The sequence below is a fragment of the Solea solea genome, chromosome 21, assembly GCF_958295425.1.
Source record: "Solea solea chromosome 21, fSolSol10.1, whole genome shotgun sequence".
Taxonomy (NCBI): Eukaryota; Metazoa; Chordata; class Actinopteri; order Pleuronectiformes; family Soleidae; genus Solea; species Solea solea.
In genome coordinates this window covers 4,500,271-4,525,852 of record NC_081154.1, presented here as the reverse complement: position 1 = coordinate 4,525,852, position 25,582 = coordinate 4,500,271, and the positions used below count along the sequence as shown (strand labels likewise).

The 25,582-nt window shown below is 39.2% G+C and overlaps 1 protein-coding gene across 3 annotated transcripts in view; it reads right to left on the bottom strand.

Moving 5' to 3' along the window:
• LOC131448679 (zinc transporter ZIP11-like) overlaps positions 1-25,582 on the bottom strand; it is a 99,194-nt gene that overhangs the window by 22,135 nt on the left and 51,477 nt on the right. For 2 of the 3 annotated variants that reach the window (XM_058621335.1, XM_058621334.1), the window contains exon 5: positions 9,968-10,112. In XM_058621335.1, the coding sequence (XP_058477318.1) occupies positions 9,968-10,112 (145 nt within the window). The remainder of the gene's footprint in view (positions 1-9,967; positions 10,113-25,582) is intronic. The other variant, XM_058621336.1, reaches the window with a different exon arrangement.

The window sequence follows — 25,582 nt, the reverse complement described above, 5'->3', positions numbered from 1 at the left end:
ATGTTCCCTTGGTTGGAAACACTGGCTGCCCGTGTTAGAAATCTGACACATTTTCAATTACATTTATTTGTGATTGGAGGTTATTTCAAAAACTAGCACAAAACTTTGCCTGAGAAACCCCCTGGAGGGAGACTTTGAAACTCTGTCGACATCAGGCCCAATAAACGCACCCGAACATGGCGGATACATAACTGTCAGTTTCCCCCTCTTTCTGTCTGCGTCTGTCTGTTTTTCCCTTGACCTTCAACGCAGCACGTATGAGACTGGGAGCGAGAGATTCAGACATATTTTCAGTTTGCATCAGATTTCCCTCACGGCCCTGAAGACCTACACACATCATCATTCATAGAAACATTTTTGTCTGCGAGGCACAAAGACAATATGTGTCATAAACGATCTCTATGGAAATGCAATATTTATTTTCACATCGACCCCCCTGAGGTGCAATTTCCATCATTTACCAACGCCCTCTAACCGTGTTAGAAACATGGGCAGAGAAGACGTGGGATTAAAATTAAATGATGGCACATTATTATTACTCATTCTTTATCCGCGCTCTACTGTACGTGGACTTTTATAACTCATGCATCTACGAATGAGTTCTGTCGCTTAGGGTTTGGAGTCATTACACTTAGACCACATAAGCAAAGATCTCATCAGTTTTATCTTTTACAACTGCTGTAGTGATTTCTAATTTTACCCAATTATCTGAGGGTTTAGTGCTTATTCTTCTTATTATTATTTTTTGGGCCACTTATCTTCATGATATCACTGCCAATATCTTGTTAAAGTTGGAACAGTATTTACTGGATCTATTGCTTAAACAACGTGATGATAAGTTATGACTTTATTCTCATAAAATTACTAGTTTATTCCTGTAATATTATGAGTTTATTCTTGTAAAATTACGATTTGTTCTTGTAATATTACGACTTTATTCTCGTAAAGTTACGACTTTATTCTTGTAAAGTTACGACTTTATTCTTGTAAAGTTACAAACTTATTCTCTTAATATTATGACTTTATTCCTGTAATTACAATTACAACTTTATTCTTGTAATGTTACGACTTTATTCTTGTAAAGTTATGACCTAATTCTCTTAATATCATGACTTTATTTTCGGAAAATTACAACTTTATTCTTGTAATAATACGACTTTATTCTTATATTACGACTTTATTCTCTTAATATTACGACTTAATTCTCTTAATATTACGACTTAATTCCCTTTATATTATGACTTTATTGTCGTAAAGTTACAACTTAATTCTCTTAATATTACGACTTAATTCTCGTAATGTTACGACTTAATTCTCGTAATGTTACGACTTTATTCTCGTAATATTATGACTCTTTTTATATTACGAGTTCATTCTCAAAAATTACGACTTGTTTCATGTCATATTACGACTTTATTCTCATAATATTACGACCCATTGCGAAGATTAAATATGTTTTTCTTTTCAGTGTGGCCCGAATACTCGTCATATTACTAGACTCGATGACCCATCACACTCTGCCGGCACAGCCGTCAGGAGCAATGTGGGGTTAAGTGCCTTGCCCAAGGAAGATGACACTCTCTATCTCCGCTCATCAGATTCTTGTCAGCATAGCGCCCCAGCGATGCAGTCAGTCAGCCGTGTTTTGCGATGGCATTCCGGCCAGAGGAGGTGACATTGTAGAGCTTTAATTGCATTCTCCTGATACCTTGCCATGCCTGGCTCTCAGCGCTCAACTGCAAAAGACACACAGCTCACAAAGAACTGGCTGCATGAAAAGCATCGTCTTGTTTCGTCTGTGAGCCTTCCATCAGTGTCTCCCCCCCTCCCAAAAGAAAATCATTAATTATGTAAAATGCCTCAGGTTTTTGGCGAGGAGACTCAATATAATCTGAATGTGAAGGCTCACATTCTCTCAAATAGTTGGAGACCATTTGATTTACACGGCTAAAAAAAGCAAAGTTTGAAGAAGAGGAAAGATTAGATCTATTAGCCTCTCGGTGAAAATAATAATAAAAAAGAAGAGTCGAGGAGCTACAGGCTTTTCTTCCTCTTGTACAATCTGCAGATTAAGTGTCTTCCAGGAAACTTGCAGAGGCGGCGAACAATGGAGGCATGGAGAGAGTTCACAAAGAATTCTTCCGAGTAATTAACTGCAACACTTCATTCTCACAGAACTTGTTTGCACTCTGCCGTCTTTACATCTGTGTGGCAAAAAGGAGGGACACGACAAAGGCAACGGAAGAATCGCAATATAAACAACAATAATAACAATAATGCAGGAGGGGAGATGCACATCATGTCTTTAGTCTCTCTCTATAGTGGGGAACATCCATTTCCTTTATCAAACCTTCCGCCTGAACAAAGGAACGCTCTCCATCGAAATGAAATCAATTTAAATCAAACAAACCAACCGCAAGAGCAGCTGAGATTATTTGTATCTTCACAAGTACAATTAGAATTCCTTGTAAACTGGTAAAAACTAGCTGACAGCTGACGCTCTGTAGAGCCAATTCTTTACAATACTATACTCATGCACACTAGGGCAAGAAGATTTGTTTTTTTTTCTCTGCCTTTGAATCGTCATTCAGTAACATGCACAGTTTAATCAAGCTACGGTCTTAGTCTGATTAAGACAGGCAATTGGACAACTTGTCGCGTCCGGTTATACATGCAGAGGAGAAAATAGATTTATTGTACGTCCGAAGAAAGATGCCGTCATCACAATTAATACGTCATCTCCTTCTACTTCCGGGTCAAAGACCAGGGAGGGAAGGGAATTCCGACTACAGTCCGATGAAGCGCATACATTTAGGAGTAATCAGTCTATGAATCGCATTATCCAGATATGTTAGTCCGACTAAGACTAGCTCGGTTTTAGCCGGACTAACGCGTTTACACGACATTAAGAAGACCAAATTATTGTCTTAGTCCGACTAAAATTGGACTTTCATCCACTTCCTGAGTGAAATCTCAATGAAAAAGAAACACGTTACTGAAAGTGTTGTGACTGTAAAACGATGTGAATGGACAAAAAGACAGGAATTACCACTGACTGTTGGTGGACATCATGTGAACTTGTTTGAAGAAAAAGAAAAACTTTTGTAGGTTACCCAACACTGCAGTAGAGAAAAGTGAAAAAAGAAAAGAAAAGTGAAGTATACACAGGAATATGGACTTTGTGTTGCTTTTTTCTTTACATTGTTTGTCAGCCAGGAAAAGCCCCAAGGCAATAAACTGGTCTGGTCAATTAGAGTCACAGCGGGGGAAAATATAGTAGCCATCAGATGCAATAATGCTGTAGATGAGGGAAACTAAGGACCTTGTCTGGACCCTTGTCTGGTATTGAACCGGTCTTGCATAAAATCCATTCTCGATTATGTATGATTACACATTTCCTGCAGTAACACAATCAAAACAAAAAGTAGCCGTGACCCATTTTAACGCAGATGATGATAGGTTTGCATCAACCTTGTTTACATATGGACACATCGTTCTTAAACACAGTAAACACTGTCTGTGTTGCACATTAACTGGAGTTGTGCCGTTTCGAGCCGCTGCTGTAACCACGTTTGCGATCTTGTGTCCATAGCAACCGACGGCTAATGGAAGAAGGCTGACAAAACAATGTCTCCGACTGTAACCTTCTGCCTTTACTTTCACAAAGTAATTTTACAAAGTGTTTGTAATTAAAGGAAAGAAACATAAAACTGCATTTAAATGTACCCCAGAAGGGCAATTTTTGACCACTAGAGGCACTATGGAGCATCTTGAGAACTATGTTGTGTGTATGTACGAGATTTATGTGATGAACGGAAATGTTCCTTAGAGGAACATTGATATAATGACACCCTCAGGTAACATAAAACAACAGCAACAAACCTGTTGTTTTATGTTACTGAGAACATTTAACCCTGGAGCAATAACGTTGGGTGATTTTCACCCCACACGATTATGGGTCATGGGTGATTGAGGGTAACATATTTTTCGGGGTAGATTTTACCCGAGGTTAGTGTTGTTTGTGTATTAAAATTAAGGTTAACAACATATAGGTGGCTATATTTATTGTCCCGTATCATGCACGGCTATCATTCTAACCCTTTTGGGAACTTTTCCCCTGACGTTTTGCTTCCTCTTAAGTTATTTTCCAGATAATTTCATGCACTCGTCAATCCTGTGGTTTGGTGAAATGCATTAAGATTTCACCTCCCCTTTATTATTATTATTGTTATCATTATCATTTAAAAAATAAACTGTCAGATAGGGCTGCAGCTTTTGCCCGGAAAAGACAAACATAAGTAACTTTGATTCATATACTGCTCAGTGTTTTTCTTTGGATGTGCAGAGACATTTCTGCCTAATTCCATTTGCCCATATGTCACGTTTCAAAGACCCAAAATAACGCCATGAGGAACACTTTGATTTCTCCTAATGCCGGCTGAATTATTTAGGAAGCCATGTATTGAGTATGAGTAGGAACTGGCATATTTTTTGTGCGCATGCAAGTGTGAATAGCTCAACGCCTGCATCCATGATTGGTTTACAAGCTTTTTCGGGAGGTGGGTTCTTGCCACTTCAGATACCCGACAACAGCAGGAAGTGCCCGTCTGATCTATTAAACATGAGAAAGAACATGTTTTCACTACAATTAGGCCCCCGAATGCCACTTAATTGCTTCACAAGCTGTCGGAGGCACAGGTTTACGGGGGTGTTTTTGTTGCTATGTGTTGCCACGGTCGTCCTGCAGGAACAGCAGGTTTTCCTGCTTTGTTTAATTGTTAATCGATTTCTTAACCCCCCCTGAACATTAATTTACCATGTCGTCCGCCGGTCTTAAGATGTTTAAAATAGAGAGAAATGTGCGTGTTTTAACCAATATTGTGAAATCAATTTATCTGCTTTGTCACCTATGACATTCAGGGACTAAAAATCCATCCAATCTCAGGCTAAGATACACATTTCAAAAGGACTTCTAATGGGAAAGTGGCCTCACAATTTGAAAATCCTTTCAAAAATAATTTCTTCTCCTCTCTGTGCCACTGATTGCTCTGAAGAACTTTGGACAGTTGGATGAGTGGGAAGCCTCTTAAAGTTGTTTTCCGAGAGCAGAAAATCAATTCATAAACTGTCTGAGAACAGGGGGCAATTTCACGGAAGTGTCAAACTGCTAACATCCTATTCCATAAATCTGAATAAAGTAAAAAAAAAAAAAAAGAATAAAGAAAAAAAAGGGCAAGACATTCCATCCACAGTCATATACCACACATCAGAAGAGCCCAGTGGGACATTTGGTTTGTTCTATCTTCTGAAAATGGCTGCAGAGTTTGTTACTGCTCACAGAAGGAGGCGTTTGAAGGCAAGAAGCCATGGAAAAAAAAGAAGAAGAAGCGTTTTCATTGGAAATGAAGCTAAAGAGCAGAGGAGACGACGCCCGAAGACACCCAGCACCAATCAGACCTGAAAACATCACAGATGGAAGAATCCTGATGATAACTCCAGGACACCGGAAGAGAATGAAGAGAAAAGTGTGTGAGTGAGTGAGTGTGTCGCTCAAATGTTATAGGAACTTATTCTGAGTGACTTTCACGAAGAGGTGTTTAATGAGACAACCTCGCCCGCAGACAATCTTAAGCCTGGGAGAACGTGCAACGAGCGGTGACAGAGAGCCAACCGGTGTCAATTATCCACTGCAGTGTTTCCCAAACTTTCTACATGGAGACCCATTTTTTTAAAAAGCTATCCTGACCCAAATCACAAATTTCATCATGACAAGAGCAAATTTGTGCACAATGTAGTGACTCATTCACAGCCAAGTGTGTAACATAAAACCTAATTGTTATTATTTTTAATTGTTAACGTCAGTGCTCATGTGCTGTCTTTACATTGCTTATATACTCCTTATGAGGACATCCTGGGGGTGTGTATTTCTAGGTCACATCTTCAGGCTTTATAAAATGCGTGTTTTCGTCTACGTATGTGTCATTGAGTCAACATTATGATTAATTTTATATTGCATATCCTGTCAACAACAAGATCTCCAAATGTTCATGATGATTAGACTCTAATTGTCATGTGAAAATTGGAACAAATTCATCCTGCGGGCCGGATTGTACCCTCAGGTGGGCTGGTTGTGACCCGCGGGCCGTGCGTTTGACACCCCTGGTTTATATTGTCGGTGAAAATGAAAAATTTTCAGGAGTGGATGCTGATGATGTAAATTCTTATACAACCAAAAACAAACCCAACAACAACAACAACCCACCAATGAAGATGAAAACTCACCTCACTCACAAATTGCTATCATGGAGCTTTGACAGTCATCACTGAGCCACATGAATATTATACGCGCCGTACAGGACAATTACAGCTCAGTGGCAGACGCAGTATCACTCCCTCTCTCCTCTCTTTTATTGTCGAAACATTCACAGTTTATAACATGTAAAAGTTTAACTGAGAAACAGCAGCAGCAGCAGCAGCAGCAGCGTGAGCTGTAATCAGAGACTCCTCACTGTCACTGTGGCTGTTGTCCAACAACTCTCTGAGCAAGGACCAAAGTGGGAATTAGTCAATCATCATTTATTCACCCAACACATATTTAAGAATTTGAATTTCAAACTTTCATGTTCCTGCCCCGTTCCTATTAACACACAACAGCAATTCAACGACTCCTTTACCCTCTTCTCCAACTATTTACACAATATACAGACTATACAATGCTCTTAATGCTGCGACCCGGGATTAAACTGCTTTTCTTCATCCTTGTATTCATTTAAAATGTGTAACTTTTAAAGTTTCTTCTCACATAATGCACTTTCAAATTAAGTTTCCCTGAAAGCAATGTCTTTGTTTAATTTAGAAGTGTTATTTTCTTGCTTTGAATATTACGTTTCAAAACGGAATCAAACCCGGGGGAAACTTCCAACACCAGTTCATCTGTGTCATCTCTATATCCTGCGTTATTTATTAATCTGAAAGCACCTTTTCTATCTCATCATATATACAGAACTACATAGTAACTCGAATATGGGGTAAAAGTAATGAATAATATAATCTATGGTATATCTGGTTGAGAATACGCCTCGTTTTCCCCAGGATGGCAAAGCTCATTCAACCAAAATATCTTTTTTAAATTTTATTCAGATCTTTTACTAAATAGCAGTGTAGGGCTTTTATTTTCTTTGAAGGAAGTCACCTTCAAAGATCTCAGATCCACTGTGTGATGATCGAATAACACATTCATCTCTGAGAATAAGTAAAAGAAAAACAACAATAAACTGTATTTCTTGGGTGAAGTGGATCTTTAAGACTCCTGCCTGTCGTGTTTCCTCTTGGCAGAGAGTTCATGAGTCAGTCTCGGGGCTCTTACTTCAAAAGCTCGGCAAAAAACCCTCACTGTTTTCTGGAAGAGTTCAAAATTCCTCTGGGTATGAAAAAGGATTTTTACTGGGATAAAAGACGTGCACTCTACTGTAGATTGTTCTGTCCTGAACCCCTCACAGGCTCGACAGAGATTTAAAGGCAAGTATAAAAACTGCAGAGAGTGTATTTTTAAGCAGTTGTCAAGAGGAAACGTATTACTTAGCTTCTTTTGACCAAAGTTTTTGACATTTTACCAAAAAAACACCTCAATCAAAGTCAAAACACCATAAAAGACACCTTCATTTATGGATTTCTGTGCATTATAACACCAAAAGTTATAATCGTGCACCAGCACCTCCAACAATCCTTAAAACAACTTCAATGGCACTCTCTTGACGTCTAACAGTCAGCAGCTCCGTCTCCAACTCCCTCTGACATTTAAATCGGTGGGATAAAAAAATGTCTCCGATTACCATTAAAAGCCGACACAAGGTTGACAATGATGGAAGTGGAGAGGAGTGAGATTAGATTAGATTAGAGTCAGATGTGCTGCCAAAACTATCACAAAAGGTATCAACAACAAAAAAATACAATACAATACAATTTCCCATGCTATTTAATTAATTTAACTTCATAATTATGCACTAGTAAGTCAAACCTGGAGACAATGTAGCGCTGTGCTCAGGCAGGAACATCCCTCATAGGTCAATTATGTTGTTTTTGGACTTGAAACTGTATCTTTGTTACATTTTTTGCTAGTAAAGTCATAATAAAACTTTAACTACAAGTGTTGGGGATGTTATGGGATGTACACGAGGGGAGCTGCAGTGGCTCACATCGCCACGGATTCAGAAATTGTCAGACCACTTCCCTCCAGACAGAGGAGGAAAAAAAAAAAGAATTCTGCCACATTTTTTTAGTGGCTCTTATTCTGCTCAGTTTCATTGTTAAAGCTTTATTTCTTTCTTGCCAAAGCCTTGTGTCTTAATCTGAACTCAGACTACAGGAATTTCAGATTTAAAAGAAGGATGTGATCCGGAAACCTTGGTTGCTACGAATGTTCAGTTCAGATTATGTGGCAGTATCTGTGAGGGATGACAAAGGAAGTCCTGACGGCTACCGTAGTGACTAGTATTAGGGCGCAAAGCTCTATTTCTCGGCTTTCCGCTATCCAATTTCCGGTAGTTTTTGAATTTTCTAGATATCACAGACGATCTAGGAATTATTATAAACTGTAACAATCACTGCTAGTAGCGTAAATATTGTACATTTTAGATTGTCTTATTTAATTAACTTTTACAGGACTGTGATACACGTTTGCAATTGTCATTATTGTACATAAACGTAGCTAATGTGGGTTATCTTCTTAGTTTAACTCGGGAGAAAGATTGCAAGAAAAAAAAAAAGCAAGATTTATACTACTGACATGATGTGAAGGTCGAGGGTTAGTCTTTTACAGATCATTTACCATTTAATATCCGTTTAATGTGTTTTTTTTTGTCTCTGACAACTAAACTAATAAACAAATGAAGTCCATATAGTCTCTAGTGTTATACAGTGACATATTTTGCACTTCCATTAGTCAAAACATTTCAAACTCCAAACTCCTATGACACATCAGAGGGAGGAAGGAAATATTCTCTACAACCTAATTTTTTTTTAATTTTACTGTGAATGTTACGTCACAAATGGATCACAATCACTCACTGACATTTGCAGGAAGCTCAGCCACTGAACAGAGGAACCAAACGAGACAAGAAGACAATTCGCTTCGCTGCTTCCCGACATCATCAAACTAGCTCTTTTGTTATCGTTTTGATTGAGGGACGGAAATGATGCATCGTGCGTTTAAATTGGGGTGACTGCATCGGTGCTTTCCGGGCAGAACCAATAAAAAAAGTGTTCTTTCGTGTGTGGTGGAAGACTTGTGGCTACCTGACGAGATCCGCCACGTATTTAATCGACAACGATAACCTCCCGTTCACTTCTCACTGAGCAGGAATCCCGGACGTGGTGACCGCTCCAAGAGATTAGACTGAAACATTTACTCATCCAGACTTGTCGCCTCCTGCTCTCATTTCATATCACGACAACTTATTATCGCCGAGAGAGCCAGTCGTCACACTGCGCCAGCCCGCGTCTCCACTGTGTTTGTTTTGTTCGCACTTTCCTCCTCGTGAGAATGACAATTTCCCTTTGTCTGCGCTTCCATTCGATTTGTTTGTCTGCATTTATGTGTCCTTCGCTTTTCCCCCACTGTGCTGTTTGTGTTTAATATAACATATATTATGGGAGACGTGTGAGTTAGAGCCCCAAAAAGAGCTTTCACCAGAGTTAGAGGAACACCACCACCAGAATTACCACAGGAAGACGGACGTGAAAAAAGGGAAAAGAGAAAATCTAAGGATAAAGAGGTGACAGGTGAAAAGAAGCCATCAGAGAAGCTTCAAGCAAGAGCAGCCAATGCGGTTCGTGTTTATGTCGTTTTTGTCGTGCATCGACAAATGATGGATAGAAACTGTTGCAGTTGACAACAACACACGCGCACCTGCAATGGCTGCATGGTTTAGTAACAACAGTTGATGTGGGTATATGAAGGGAGGCTTGCCTGAGTGTGGCCCAGCTCTACCTATCCTGACGCTCATCTCGTCCGACTCCTGGAGCTGGAGCGAAGGCCGCTCGTCTTTCTCTTTGTACAGTTTGGAGTCGGAGGGGTTCAGAGCCAAGGCAGTGTGAGGGTCGGCTCCTACACCCTGTGGACAAAAAAAAGACAAAGGTCTCCTGTGATTTTGTGTTTTGCACGTTTCACAGTTAATGTCACTGCAGTGCTCAATAATTCAGATAGAAATCCACTCGTCATTCTCTTTATTTTTTTGCGACTGCCTCACACAGACACCCCGACTATTTAGATACTGAAAGTTGTGAGATAGTTTCTCAGGCTCGACACCATACAGTCAGTATATGCACATGCTCTAAAAGCAATATAAATGCAAATGCTGCCTCGTTAAACAAAAACAACAGCGGTGAGCTGCAGAAACACAAAGATCAATTTAACACACACACATAAAGAAAAACTTGCAAATTGATAGTACAATTAAAAGTAAAGTTTGACTGATGGATCTTGCCCTTTAGCACAAAGAAATACATTTTAATGTAGTATATTGAAGGGCCAGTGTCGACCTGTTCCAGGTAGTGGAAATTAAACTTATTTTTAACCCTTTACTGGGCAAAGATCTGTATTTGGTAAGTTCCGTCGGCGTCCAAAACCACATTAACGTTTTTACCGTGCATTAGCGAGCTACGTCTGGCTTGCAACACTTGAAACTTCAAAGCAGTTCCAGAAGACAGAAAGTATGGTTATACAGCTCTTTCTTCTCCTGCATCTACAGTAATATCTCAAACACTAATGATGGAAAGTTGATGAAATCAATCAGGTGTGTTGGAGCAGGGAAACATCTAACACATGCCTCCTGAGGACCACGATTGAGGAAACACTGTTCTATAATGTTCCTTTCACTTTATTTGTGTTTTTCTTGCACATTCCGACGTATATGGGCAAAGGAACCATATGGGGTGCCTTCATGGTCCTTGATTTTCCACATTAAATAAAAATTGACAAGGAGAAAAGGTCTTCTAATATCCTCCAATAACACTCCAGGATTGATTTTTGGATTCATTGACTGAAGCCTGGAGTTTTCATACACAACATCCAGGCTACAGTCATTCATGGATCACTGATCCCTAATTCATCTTTCTCTCTTTTTTTTTGTAAAGAAAATGAGTAGCTTTCCACACAAAGATGGAAAATATAAAAACGGACACAGTCTCTGGACTGGAAAGTGAGGTAAATGTGAATGTGAAACGTGTATTCTTTTAAAAGGAATGTTAATGAGCATGGGTTCGGTTCCCGGTCTGCGACCTTCCTGTGAGGAGTTTGCATGTTCTCGCCATGTCTGTGTTGGTTTCCTCCGGGCTCTCCGGTTTACCTTCCACCATCAAAACATGTATGAATGCTTTGGTCCACATTCAATGGTCCATTGGGGCAGTGCGCTCAGCCGGAGTGGCTCTCATTAATCCTTCATCTGACCTCGTAATTTCATTGTGCAATTTCAGTATTGACAATAAAGACCCTTAACTTTAATGTTCCATGTCCAAAGACATGGATGACCAGTGTCCAATCTTCACTTGATTGATAGCATCAGTAATACGTTTATGTCCTAAATTGTTAGTTTGGCGTTTTCTTTAATGGAACATTGAACCATTTTGAAATTTCCATTATTTCAAAATGGGTTTTCTCAGATGGGTGAAAAGCTCAGCCTTCCAGGAGGGACTCGGACTAGACCCACTGCTCCTTTGCATGGAAAGGAGCCAGTTGAGGTGGTTCTGGGACATCCAATTTGGAGGAGACCTGGAGCAGATGAAGAACTAGGTGGAGAAATTATATCTCCTTGGAGGGCCTGGGGATTGACTCAAAGTGGACAATGTGGCCAGGAAAGGTCTGTGGTGGTTGCGATGGATGGAAGGTAAAAAAAAAACAAAACAGTGGTGAAAAAACCTGAGACATTGGAAGGGCAGATGTGAAAGTTGATTATTTACAGACTACAATGGGATGTGAAATGAATGAAATCGGGTAGAGTAGAAGCGTTTGACTTTGTGAACAACTTCCAAAAACTCCAAAGAGCTAATTGAGAACGTGTCCTTTTCTTAAAAAAGACTAAGCAGTAGAGACGGTTTGACAGCTCGCTGAGATCACTTTGCATAAATAAAGCACACACTCCAATTTAACTGCTTGGCTTTGCATAACTTCCTCTTCTTATGCAAGACGGTACTTTAGAAACAATCTATTTGAATCCATGAGGACTAACATTAAAATAATGACACAATCATACTGTTTGATTCATAGTCAGATAATGTTGGGGGGGAGGGGGTAATACGCACAGGAACACGTTGAGCGTGACAGTGTGGGGCTTCTTTGCAAAAGAGTAGGCAAATAATTAATTGCACATATTTTATTAAACCATTAGATGGGAAATGTCTGTGCATGAGGTCTAAACACACATTTGCATCCATGTCTCATCTTTACAAACTCCCTCCTCCTCCTCCTCCCAGTGTGTACTGTTCAGTCAACGGTCTACAAGCGGGTTTACATGAAATTCAGCCTGAGTGAAAAAAATAAGTAATAATCAGCTTCAACAATCTAATAGCTTAATTCTTAAAAGTCTATTAATCTGATATTTTCTAAATCAATTGATTCAATGTTTGGTCCTTTAAGGCCCTGGTATACTTCCGCGCACATGCCGTGCAATGCACCACAGAACGTGCGAATATTGCGGACCCTGGTGTACACGTGCGCCAGGGTCCTGTAGTATCCCACTTCACCATCGTGTGGTGGTACAAGTCTGAAATGCAGGAAATGGGTCACATTCCTACCAAAGAAGAAGAGTTCCTTTGGACATGTCTGGTTCAAGCGGCTCAGAGTTGAAAGGCTCGTCGGGCCGGTTCGAGGGTTGCCAGGTCGAGGCTCGGATGTAAGCAGGTTTATGTTCTATACTAAAACCTTAGCGAGCTACTTGGAAAAGGACTGGGAGCTACTGGTAGCTTGCGAGCTACATGTTGGAGACCCCTGCCTTAGGAGTGTACACTCATACAGGAGAGGAAAAATCTTTAGAAATATCTTTAGAAATGTTAGTGTAATTAGTGTAATGCTTGAAAAGGCTGTATACACTCTATAAGTTGATCATTGTTGCGTTTTGGCTATAAATGGCAACAAACCACTCGGAGTACATTCTATTTCCCTTTAAAAGCCAGGTATGCTGACACCTTGGTGGAATACGTTTAGAGTTACCTTTGAACAGACATGGGAACCTGACAGCAACATAACAACTCCATCATATCTGCCTTAAAAAACCAAAGCCAGCTTTGTTGGGCTGGATGTAAAACGGGGCCGTTAGGTTTAAAAGCATCTATTTGCAAATCATAACAAATTCAACCAATTATCATAAGTGTTGGTGCTCATGTGAATGTTTTGCTTTTCCATTTGCCGAACACAGGAGCAGCGACATCTGGCAAAATTGTGTTGTTGTAGGAGCGGTGTCTCTAATCTGAGCCCCCTGTTAAATCTGTGTGAAAATTTGCATTGTACTGACGTAAAATTCAGCACGAACAAAGACACAAATCCTTCGTTCTGTTTTGCCGAGTAATAAAATGCTGGAAACAAACATTAAATATATTGCTGCAGAAGTATACTGCCTGAGCAATGGATTCACTCCAATCTGTGCTTGTCACTGTTGCTCTCTGGTAATTACTCATGCCAGTGGTAATGAGGTGTATGAGAAGGATGCAGCCAAAACATGCAGCAGAGGGGGAAAAAAACAGGAAGTTCAGCCTTCTTTGATTGATTCTTTGATTCTCACATCGATATTGTGTACATTTCCATGCCTCTTTGAGAGTCTTTTGCTTCACCAGAGGAGAAAATTGATCACATGGTCTCAGAGCTAAGTGTTTCATCTCTACATTGACTTCAGGAACATCTTCTCTCGCATGTTCCTATTCATCTGACAATGGTGGTTATGTTATGATCCTGATTTCCTTCTTAATCATATTGGCTGTGTTAGTGTATGTACTTTTTTTTGTAAGAAAGTCTCCCTCGCTCAGAAAAAATACAATTTGAATTTCAAATTTTAGAAATTAAAATTTCTGATAGGTCACTGTGAAAACTATTTACCATACTCTTGAGTCATTAGACGACAAAAATGTCAACTTCCAAAAATAGATTCATATTTTATTCCGTTTTTTTCCCCCTGCATGAATCACTTAAACAACATGAGCCCTGCTCAAAAATACTAAATATTCAACAATTTGGAGAATGTTAACCCTTTAATTGCCAATTTCATTACTAAATGTTATTTATAAAAAACACAAAATTAGTTGTTTTTCATTTAACATATATGAATGTTGGGATTTTCAGTCTTGAATATGCTTGAAGATTTGCTAAAAAATATTAACTTCGATGCTTATATTAGTATTTGTGTAGTATGTAAAAAAAAATGTTTTACTACTCTCTTAACTCATTTAGGACAAAAATGTCCACTGTACAGATGTATATTCTTTTGATAAACCTCTTAAACAACCCAATTTCTGTAAATAAATATTTTACGATAACATTTACTTACTCGTACATTTACATACTCCAAATTTTCTTTCATTTCTTTCTCCTAAAAACAACTAATAAGAGTACCATTAAAGTAGGGGATTGATTCACGGCATCTATAAAAGAAGTAGTGCCATTAAAATCTCAACAATTGCCATCCCTAGTCTGAGGAGCTACTGTATGTGAATGTTTCTCATGGCGTGACACTCCATGAACCGTCTGGAAGGGATGTTATTAACCCACAGTGGCCTTCGGCAGTCATCCATGATACAATCTCATCAGTGGCTCCAAGTTTTGCCAATGAAAAACTCCCATTTCAGCAGCAGCAGCAGCAGCAGCAATAGTGCAGCTCTGTCAATCACTGAACCATCACCATTTTCTCTCTCCTCTTTGACAGAAGGTTCAGATGGAAAAAAAAAACATTGGATGACTAACTTCAACACCTGCAGGAGGAAGTGGAAATCCGCCGTGGTTTTTTGATCAGCTATTTATGATAATTTATCCCAATTACCAGTCTTTAACAGTAGTCTAAAATAAGCGGGGATAATCACACGGAGATTGCATTCATGCCGACTACGCTTTCTCATTTATATATTTATTTCCCCCTCCGTGGGGTTGTTGATTTTTGACTCCTGTTTTTATTTTAAGAAGTTTTTGTTTTTTGGCTTTGCCTTAAATTAATGTGTGTAGTTTGTATGTCTGGTGCTGACGATAGGACAAAAACTAATCTGTCTATCTAGGGTTTCGAGTCTTGATGAGCAGTCAAAGCTGCTTTGTACTACAGCTTTTGCCATTAACCCATTCACAGACATTCACTCAAACATTCATGCAACACTACGGAAGAGTATTAGGGCCACATGTAAAAAAAAAACCCCAGCATGAATTCTAAGATTTAAATCAGAATTCTGGGATTAAAGTCATTATTCTGAGATTAAAGTCAGAAATCTGAGATTAAAGTCAGAATTCTGAGTTTAAAGTAAAAATTCTGACTTTAATCTAATCGAATTGGGATTCGAATTTTGACATTAATCTTTTTTTTTCTTTTACTTTAATCTCAGAATTCTGACTTTAATCCCAGAATTTGTGGCCCTACTCTTCTGTACAGTGCATCTGCCCTTCTGTCTATCAAATCTTTTCAGGAAAAAAAAGAACATTTAAAAAAGGTCTTCACTCAAAAACTGTGTACATGCAAATAACACACAAATAAAAAAAATATATATCGAGAGAAAGTTTTAAATAAGAATCCCGGTGCCAATGTTATAAAACATAGACATGCATATCATAATACTGTGAGTCTCTATGTTGCCTTTTCACAAAAATTCAATTCGGCAAGTACCTTGAAGGTCATGTGACAGGAGAAATCAATAGGCTTTATGGATTTTTGTGTCACCGTCTTTTTCACACACATTGACCAGCAAAGACATTTGATTCTCAGATACTTATGAACAAAAGGCCCAAAAGGAGCGAAACCCTGAGGCGGCTTTATTTAAAACACTTAGAAAGTAGTATTATATGTATTTCTTAAAAGATCAAGTTTCCTTTTGTTAAATGTTCAATACAGGTTTCCCAATACACTCTCAGCAATTTGTTATAGTTCCTATTTGATAGGAGACTATTATACTTAATAAGATACAATGAGATATAATAATATAATAAGAAAAGTCAGGTTCAGAGTGTAACCTTCTATAATTCATTCAAGAACAGTTTTACATTGTTTGTATGGACTTGTTAAAACTGCAATTTTAAACACTCCATTAAAATGTGATTAATCGTGATTAACTATTGAACTTCTAAATAGTTCAAAAGCCCTAAAAAGGATATTTTTAGTAAATGAAATACACAATTTTAATGTGTTTTTAAAAAAATAAATAAATATATAAACATTGTCAAAGTTACTGCAAATATTTTAACAATAACAACTGAATTTCACTTTGATTATTAGGGTCCTAGCGCACAAGGTGTGTAGGACCCTGGGTTGAAAGGTTGAAATGCAAGAATATCTTATTATTATTATTATCGTATTATTTTTCTGCCAAATGAATCATGTTTTGAGGACTTTCCCATTAACATGTTAAAGATTAGCCAAAATATGGACTTTGATGCAATTTTAGTTTTTGAGTAGCATCATGTCCACTTCTAAAATCTGCTATAAATATAATACAGATCGAAAACTACAAAATATTAAATAATTATCAGGATTTTAACCCTTTAAATGCCATGTTTGATTACATGATGCCAATATTTTTTTTTATGAAAAAAACCACACCACTTCTACTGGAGTTAAAGCTAAAATTATTATTTTTTTGTATAAAAGTGAAACATGAAACTACTTAACATTCACATGTGCATGCTTTAAAAAAAATACCCACTCACTGTGTTAAGCAAGAGTGTATGCGGTTTGTGACTACCTGCCTCCTGTTTCCAGCGGTGACACTAAAGACTCGATAATGAGAACAATAAATCAAACGTCCCTCTTAACCGATTTCTCTGCCCCTTTTATTTTACCACACCGCAATTCTGTACACAGGCCCAGCAGGTGGTGTTGGTAGCCGAGACTCGCTGGCTCAGAATCAGTGCATTTTCATCGGCAACCCTTTAAACCACACGCTGCCTTAATTTGCATATACTTTGTGTTCCTGCTGAAGATGAAATCTTATATTTTAAAACCCTGGAACTTGTGCAATCACTGTATGCTGCACATCACTACGTCCCTTGGCTCTACCACCTTGGCTCAATCATTCGAGAAGCCGCTTGCTCATATCTATAGGACACATCTTCGTGAACTGTAGCAGGATGCTATATAAGAGTGTTCCAGATGTTTATGTGATTCATTCTGTGGAGGAAGCAGCAGCAGCAGCAGCGGCAGTGGCGGCATTAGCAGCAGCAGCAGCAGCAGCAGTGGCTCCGACATATCAGGGAGAACGTACAGTTTGATAAGGAAGGCAGGAGTTAAGAAGAAAAGTCAAAGTGGAAATTGTGCTGTCAAACCTGCGCACACACACAGTGACAATGTCTTGATGATTTATGTGCTCTGATATATTTATATATATATACTGTATATATACATATATATATATATATATATATATACACAGAAACACACTCCTAGTATCTACACTTCAGAATGTTTACCTAAACCAATTTATTTGCTCATTGAGACCGGCGTTTTCAAGTACAGCTAAACCGAACAGGAACTGAAAACCCCCAAAAAAGTGACAAAAGTTTTGCTCATGACAGAGGAACATAGCTCCACTGAGAACTGAATGAAGCTGTGTCTTGTTTGTCTCCTACCCTACAAGACAAGAGTCTTTATCACCATAAATAGACGCTATAATGACAGTAACACAGAGTCTAATAGACAAAATGTTAACATGCATGCACACCTAATGCATGGCAATTTTTCAATTATGCACAAAGTCATTATAAAAGGTATGAATTTAGTGTCGCGGCTTCATTTGATCTAGTTCACACATATCAACTTGAATGTGTGAAAGCGAGTGAATCAGCCTTGACATCAGAATGTAAACGGAGAAGAGAGTGGGTGAATATTCCTTTTCATGGGTTTGGCTGGCAGAAATAAAAGTATAAAACACCAACAGCCTTATCATCAGTTGTGTTTCCATTACCCTTAGAAATGCTGATATAAAGGTCTATTGCAACAGTGTAACAAAAACACTTTTTTTTCGCATTTACACATCACCGGACATGACATAGGAGGGGGTCACATGACCAGTGCACTTCGGACAAGAGGGCGTGGTATGTATTTCACACGCTGCCTTCATCTTCTGGTGAAAACAATCGCAGCAACAGCAGTAGTGACAATCGAGATCACTGTTCCAAAATCATGGAAACATGAAATGCTTTGAGGGGACAAGATGTTAAGATGAATAATGGAATGTCGCTTTTATTTTGCGAAAAAACTGTAACGGAAATACAACTAGTATTGTATTGAAAATAGCTGAAAATAGCACATACTCATACTTTTCTGGTGCTGAGTGATGAAAGAAGGACAAACTAATGATGCCTAATCATATGTGATTAATGCAATTATCAACGCAATCACCTGTTCTAAATTGAGGGCCTTGAATATGGCTGCCAGAGACACTTCTTTACTGGCTGCCATCATAAGGTATTTGTGAGGGCAGCTCTGGTTAGGGGTCCAACAATTAGTCGACCTTGTCAACAAAAGTCAATGCCAAAATTAGCTGGCAGTGAATTTAATTGTTGATAATTGCCAGTTACGTTATCTCGCAACGGTTTCACGCTGTCGAGTGAGTCATCTCGCGTTCTACCCATATCTGCTGAGGGACAAACATGATGACACATGCTCGTTGGAGCCGTCCCTGTGGACTCTGCTAACTCCACTGCCAACTTTGCTTTGGTGAAAGCTAATGGCTAAACTCGTCAGATTTATCACAGATTTTGGTGCAGAACCAGAAAATCTTCCACAGAATGCTTTTCAGATGTTTTGGTGCAATGAATGGATGATACAGGCCCAGCTGTGATCAAAGCACCCATTGCTGGACAATTTGGTAATTACTTCAAACACTTGTTTCCGTCATGATACAGTTCAGTTTGGTACAGTACGGTACCATATGGGACGGTACAGCCCTCAGTCAGGCTTGCCTTTCGACTGAGAACAGTACCTTTACTTGGTAGACGGGGTGACTGCTGTGCCTGATAGCCGTGTCAGCGACATTTAATGCGACACTACATAAAACAATGGAGAACTTCCAGCAGCTTGTTTTTCCTGTTTGTCTCAACAAGACACAGACAAGCTTTGTATGAGAATAGACTGCGTGGCGCTTTTCTGTCGCCCCAATCAGCTGACTGTTGTGGGTCTAGTTCCACCCGTACCGTACCATTACTCTGGTACCCCAAAAAAATTGATAGTTAGCCCTACCCTTTTTTGTTTCAACTGGAACAACTTTTACAGTATTAGTTTTAACAAACCTCACCATGTTTGTTTTCAAACCAAAATCTGTCCTAAATTTAAATGGAAAGTACATCCAATTCAAATGTCTGCACCTTTCATCCCACAAGAAGGTCACCAGGACTGTTATTAGAGGAGCCCCTGACACTGTAATCACCACAGAAAGAAACCTCTCCATTCACAGAGCCGTTCAAATAAATGCGTCTCCATGCGACACGTGCACTAAAAGGTTGCGAGCGATAATGCATTGCCCTCTTTCATTTGCCTTTTTAATGACTTCATTGACATGGAAATGTTGAACAGCGCTTTATTTTCCCACACAAACAGCTACTCTATCATCCCCCCCCACTGACGGATCTTTTAGCCAATGACGCTGGCCAAAGGCAGAGGCAGAGTTGAAAATGGCCTTTTCTACCCTGATTGAACATCTGACATTTAGAAATAATCAAGGGAAGGACACAATTAGACAGCAGGCCTTTTCCCATATAGCATTCCATTATACCTTGGGTAGCAATTAGCACATTAAGATGCAAATGCATGACACCAGTGAGAGTGCACACATAATTCTGGATAGTGTTTCAACAAGCCGCAGCACAGTTAGCAGTATATAATCAAATATTTGATCAGTGGTGTGACTCCCCCGTTTTCCTTTCACTACCGAAAGGATCAAACAACCCCAGCAGCAAGAAGTGGTCAGTAAAGCTTCAAATTGAGAGGTGTCCCCTTACGGGATAAATTCAGATGTATGGATGGAGGACACGACCATGTCGGGTTTTTGTCTGGTTCACTGAAGTCTTCTGTCTGACTCAGAGAGGGAAATAAAATGCAGCCAGAGCCACGCTCTCATGTGTATTCACTTTGCTTTGACGTCTTCTAATCCCCAATGTCGCAATACAATGTGCTGTGTGACAAGAAAAAGTCCTTTTAAGAAATGTAATTACAGGAAAATGAGTCTTCCTCCTCAAGTATGAGCAGTTTTATTTCTCAGAATACAGGGAATTAGAAATGAAGTCGGCCAAGTCAAACAAGGCCACAGCCAATATTTTGTTGACATGAGGATAAAAGCCGATAATAACAAAATGTAACAGCTCATGTAATGTGCACACACACACGCACCAATGTGGTAAATTGGCTTTTCAGAAAAAGCATTTTTGATAAACACGTATGCACCCTCTAGGTGATGATGACTTGAAACTGTGTGGACATGCGTGTGTGTGTACGTGGGATGCAACGATAATGAGCCATTAGAGGTGGAGAGTACTTTTTGACATCAACACACACACACACACCCACACACAGACACACACACACACACACACAGAGGTCCGTGCAGCTTTTAAGGACTCACATTGACTGCCATTCATTTGGACCTAAACTGAAACAGTTCCTCAAAAATAAGGTTCTGCCTCATGAGGACCAGGTTTGGGAACAGACAAGTGGACATCTGCAACACCATGATTCTCCAAATTTCACAATACTGCTGTGGATATTTCATGACTTGGATGTGTCATTGTGATTGGATCCAGACGTAGAGATGCTGGTGGCAAAAGGAGCATTTGGGAAAGGTAAAGGTTCAAAATAAGAACTGAGAACTTGAGAAGAAGAAAGAAAACAGAAATGAAAAGCACACACACTGAAGGTTTTAAAAAGATACTGCAGTCAAGCACTGACATCTCTTTGATCTGACACTTAAAAAAAGCCTCTACTACTTACTGCAGTAAGACATTTAGAGACTGATTTTGAAGGAAAAACATGAAACGATTAAAATCAAAGGAAGTCCAGCCGATTAACGCTTGTACTAAATGAAGCAAACATTTGTCAGGAACCAGCTGACAGGCGTGATGGCAGGAATTCCGGTTGGAGTAATTGATTAATTTAATGAGATGGGGTCCAGCACACAACCCACTGCAGAAATAAGACTTTGTATGGCCCACACGACCCGATCCGTGGGGGTTAACTGCACATCCACAGGTAAAATTGTGGCCTACACCATCTTTAACACACACAATAACAACAATCTGGTCGACATGCACGACCACATGCCATTTAAATTATTTCTGGTGGTAACTGCAGGGACTTGGGGATCCCAAGCAAATAATCACTGTAGTGCATCATCCGTCCAGTTACAAGTCCAATCTCAGATAATCTCTGCCCGGTTCATATCACATCTCTGCATCCGTGTATCTCGATTTTTTTGGCTTGAAAATCATGTTTGAAAACTGTTACACACACGACAGCATCAATCCGTGCCAAGATTGTTGCAAATCAGGCCATAAATTAGCCCAAATGATAATTACCAACTTTGCTCATGCTTCTTCTGGATCACATTCATTCACACCAAGTTTTTATACAGAGTTATTCTCTATAATGCGTCCCATTCTCACACTGCCGGTATGGCTGTCAAGGGTAGTTAAGGTTCAGTAATTTGCCCAAGGACATTTCAACATTTGGGCAGAAAGTGCTGGAGGAGCTCCTTAGGTGATGGATGGAAGCGGCAGATTGTGTACATGAGACGTTTTTAACCCAAACAACTTTCAAACAGGAGGCAATTTGAAAACCCCTTCCAGTGGCGAGCCTGGAGTTATTTCCTCTGAGGTCTCCTCCACACCCAGTGACTCACCTGCGTCGCCCCAATTTCTGATTCAGGAGGAAAAGAAGCAGCTGGCTGGTTTGACAGTATGTGGCAGGGAGGGGAGGCGAGACCGGCAGCTGGTGCCGAAGGCGTTCACTCCATTTTGTGGTGCTACTTCCGCATGTGAATCTCACAGTTAACGGGTAATAGATGTAAAAACTGAGAGAAAAACAACATTAGATAGTTTTTAGCCTATTGTTTTGGGTCACACAATTGCATTTGGCACCGAGGCAACAAATAAAAATAATGACAAGCAGCACTTTGGAATTGGCGTCCTCTCCCTCCTTCTGTGTTGGCTTTCTCATTTTACACAGACCTCTGCCAAACACAGATGTTTCTACTTGGAGCAGCTGGTGTAATATTTGTCCTGGTACTCTCTTTTAAAAAGACATAGGCTATACATTGCTCACATAGCCGCTTTCTTTAAAATCTTCTCCTTTCTTTTAAAACTTAAAAAATGTTATGATGAATGTTAAAATTATACTAAAATGCGACAGAGACAAAGTAGAGAGTGGAGGATGATAGACAGGAATTTGCTTTAACTGTGCACCACTCTCAGTTTCTGGAGCCTGAAACCAGCATGTACCTTTTTGTATATTTGATGCACAATACTAATTTTTAAAGTTAGGAAGCGCTCAGCCACCGTGGTTCCTGTGCCTCTCCATGAATACCGTTTTTACCGTCCCATAGGAAGGGAAAAGATCAAAAAAGACGTGGGCGGAAACACTGGGAGACAAAAATCTGGACAGAACATTTTAATACAATTAACTCTACCTGCGAGAGATAAGTATAGTGCAGACCATCTCTGACCAGGGCTGATTCTAGTTCACTCATAAGAGCGAACAAATCTTTTTTTAATTAACTGATTCTAATGATTCAGAGCACTGAAAACAACTGCTTTGCTCGTCACTAGTTAGCAGTAGCCAGTAGTTTCGTGCAGTTGTGCTTTGAAGACTGTGCTCATGTTGAGGAGGAACTACAGACGTGTCTGATACCCAAACCATCTAGAGTCAAGCTGTGCCGCGCCAAGTCGTGATTAAGGAAAAGGTAATGAAAGTGGTCCTGGTTATAAAAACGCATGTTAATGTCAGTTTTCTCTGTTCTCTGCATGTAGCATCACATCCTCCGACTATAATCACTATATCTGTTAGAGGACTTAATAAATAAGTCATTTTAAAGGTGCAGCATGTGAGAATTAGTGAAATCCTTTCCCAAGTGAACCAAGGAACTACGGTGGCCTTTGTATACCAGAAAGGATGTGATTCTTCTTAAGGTTTTAGCTTTCAGGTCGTTTGCAGAAACGTAAAGCGAGCTACTTGCCCTAAAGTACAATATAAAAATACAATTATAATAAGGTTAAAGCTAAAATTTCCCATTATAAGCTGCACAAACATACTTCATAAACATCACACACTGGACCTTGTAGATGAATTCAGGTAATGAGAATCACAAGGTTATTGTTTGTTAAGCTCCTATAGTGGGAAAAATAAACAAAACACATTACGAGACACGGCACGTTATTTTTATGCAAATGACGGGCATGGTTTGTGTGCATCATTTAAAAAATTAGATTGCCTTGGTGAAGCAACAAGCAACTGTGATGCATCTCACTGCTGAAGTTAAGGTAATAGGATTCAATTCTGTTAACACGCGCAAATCTTCCGAAGAAATTATCCTCTCGTGAAACAAACAACTCAAACCAAATAACTACATTTCCTCAAATTTACATTAGTGTACTCGTGCATCTAAATAAATAAGACTTTCATAGAAGATTTTGAACTCCCAGGTGATTTACATCAGGCAGCTCTTGCGTTTTTTAGATTTCCTCTCACGTGTTTAAACCTGATAACCCTCCACAAATGATACATAACGTGTTTTCAAAGTCCTGCCGCTTTTACATTGCACAGTCGAGGGTGCAGATGGAAAAAAGGTCCTAGAGTGCACAAGCACTCTTCTGCTCGAGGGGAAAGAGCCATCTCATCACAGGTACATTTGTGATGAGATGCATTTGGGGTCATTGCGGTTTAAAATGAAAGGCATTTTTTTATTTGTATTTTTTTTAAATGTCTAATTAGTGTCTGAAAGCTTAAGATGTTTGATTGATCTACAGTACATGTCCTGTTCAATTATCACGGCTCCTGCTTCTTCCGTTTTAATTGGCACTTGTAACTAACCACACGCTGAGTAACATGGATGTTTACTCTTTCCAGGGGAAGAAACAAAGACGAGGCACGCATCTCTCCACTCTGCGTGATAATTCATTTTCCGCGTTGATCTCAATCTGTCAGGGACCTCGCTTCATTTCCTCTCCTCCCGTCTTCAACATCTTTCTGAATATTTGAACAAAGGATCTGACTTTGCCCAACTTTCCTGATAAAGGATGTAAAAATCGGACAAAACTAAAGAATCTGTTAAATGCACAGTGGGATTTCAAACTGTTTATATGAATATTTGTAAATGTAACTTTTTGTTTAGTTAATTACTTTTCTGGACAATGAATAAGTTCTTGTTTGGTTTGCTGGACTTCAAGTGCAAGTGTGGTATGTTTAAAAATGTAAATTTTTATTAATATTGCTTTATTGATTTTAGTTTGTGACAAAATAATAAATAATAATCGTGCATATTTATTTGCTATATTATTACCATGTGAGTACTTCTGTCCTCCTCCCTTTCTCTTCAATTATGTTTTATTTTTCTGTTTGTAAAAATGTGCCCTTAAACTGTTTGTACTGAAGTAAACGGTTTAACTGAATCGCCATGTAGTAGTGAGATTAACCGTGTACTGACGAATGTATTTGAACGTATGATCCGTACATACAAACTAATGTTTGAGTGACATGTGTAAATGACTTTATTTATAAGCTATACTTACAGTCGTTACGTGACACTTTGATACTCTTCTGCTTTGCCGGGGAGTCTGTATAAATAAAGCTCCTTCTGACAAGATGGATTTCTCTATTCTGTCTTCCTGTTGCATCATTTTTGGCTTCAAAATGAATTGGGTTTTTTAATTTGTTTTTTTCTGTTAGGTTCTCTCAGAGGTTCCTGATAGAGCAGGACAAAGAAAAACAAGACCATTTCTCAATTGTTGGTAAAAAAATAACTAAATAAAGAATAAGCTACCACATCTAAGCATCATCTGCAAACGCTCTCCTTTTGTCATTTCAGACAAACCCATGAAGTCTGTCCTTGACCCTACTTGTACCTATTTATATGATAAAAAGGTCACTATTATACACGATCAATGCATAGATCGATAAATAGGTATGACAGTCTTGTCATGTCCCCTCAGGATTTACTGTCATGGATGAGGCACACGACATGTTTGTGATTGAAGAGCACACGGGGTGAAAGGTCAGACGTTGGATGTTTACAAGGACCCAAGAAAGCAGAGAAAACTGCACTGCAGTATTGAGCCTGACAGAATGATAGTGAGTGAAGTTTTGATTGAACTAACAGCTCCGATGCGCTCCAGTGTGTTATGATTGAAGCAGTGGATCGTGGGTCC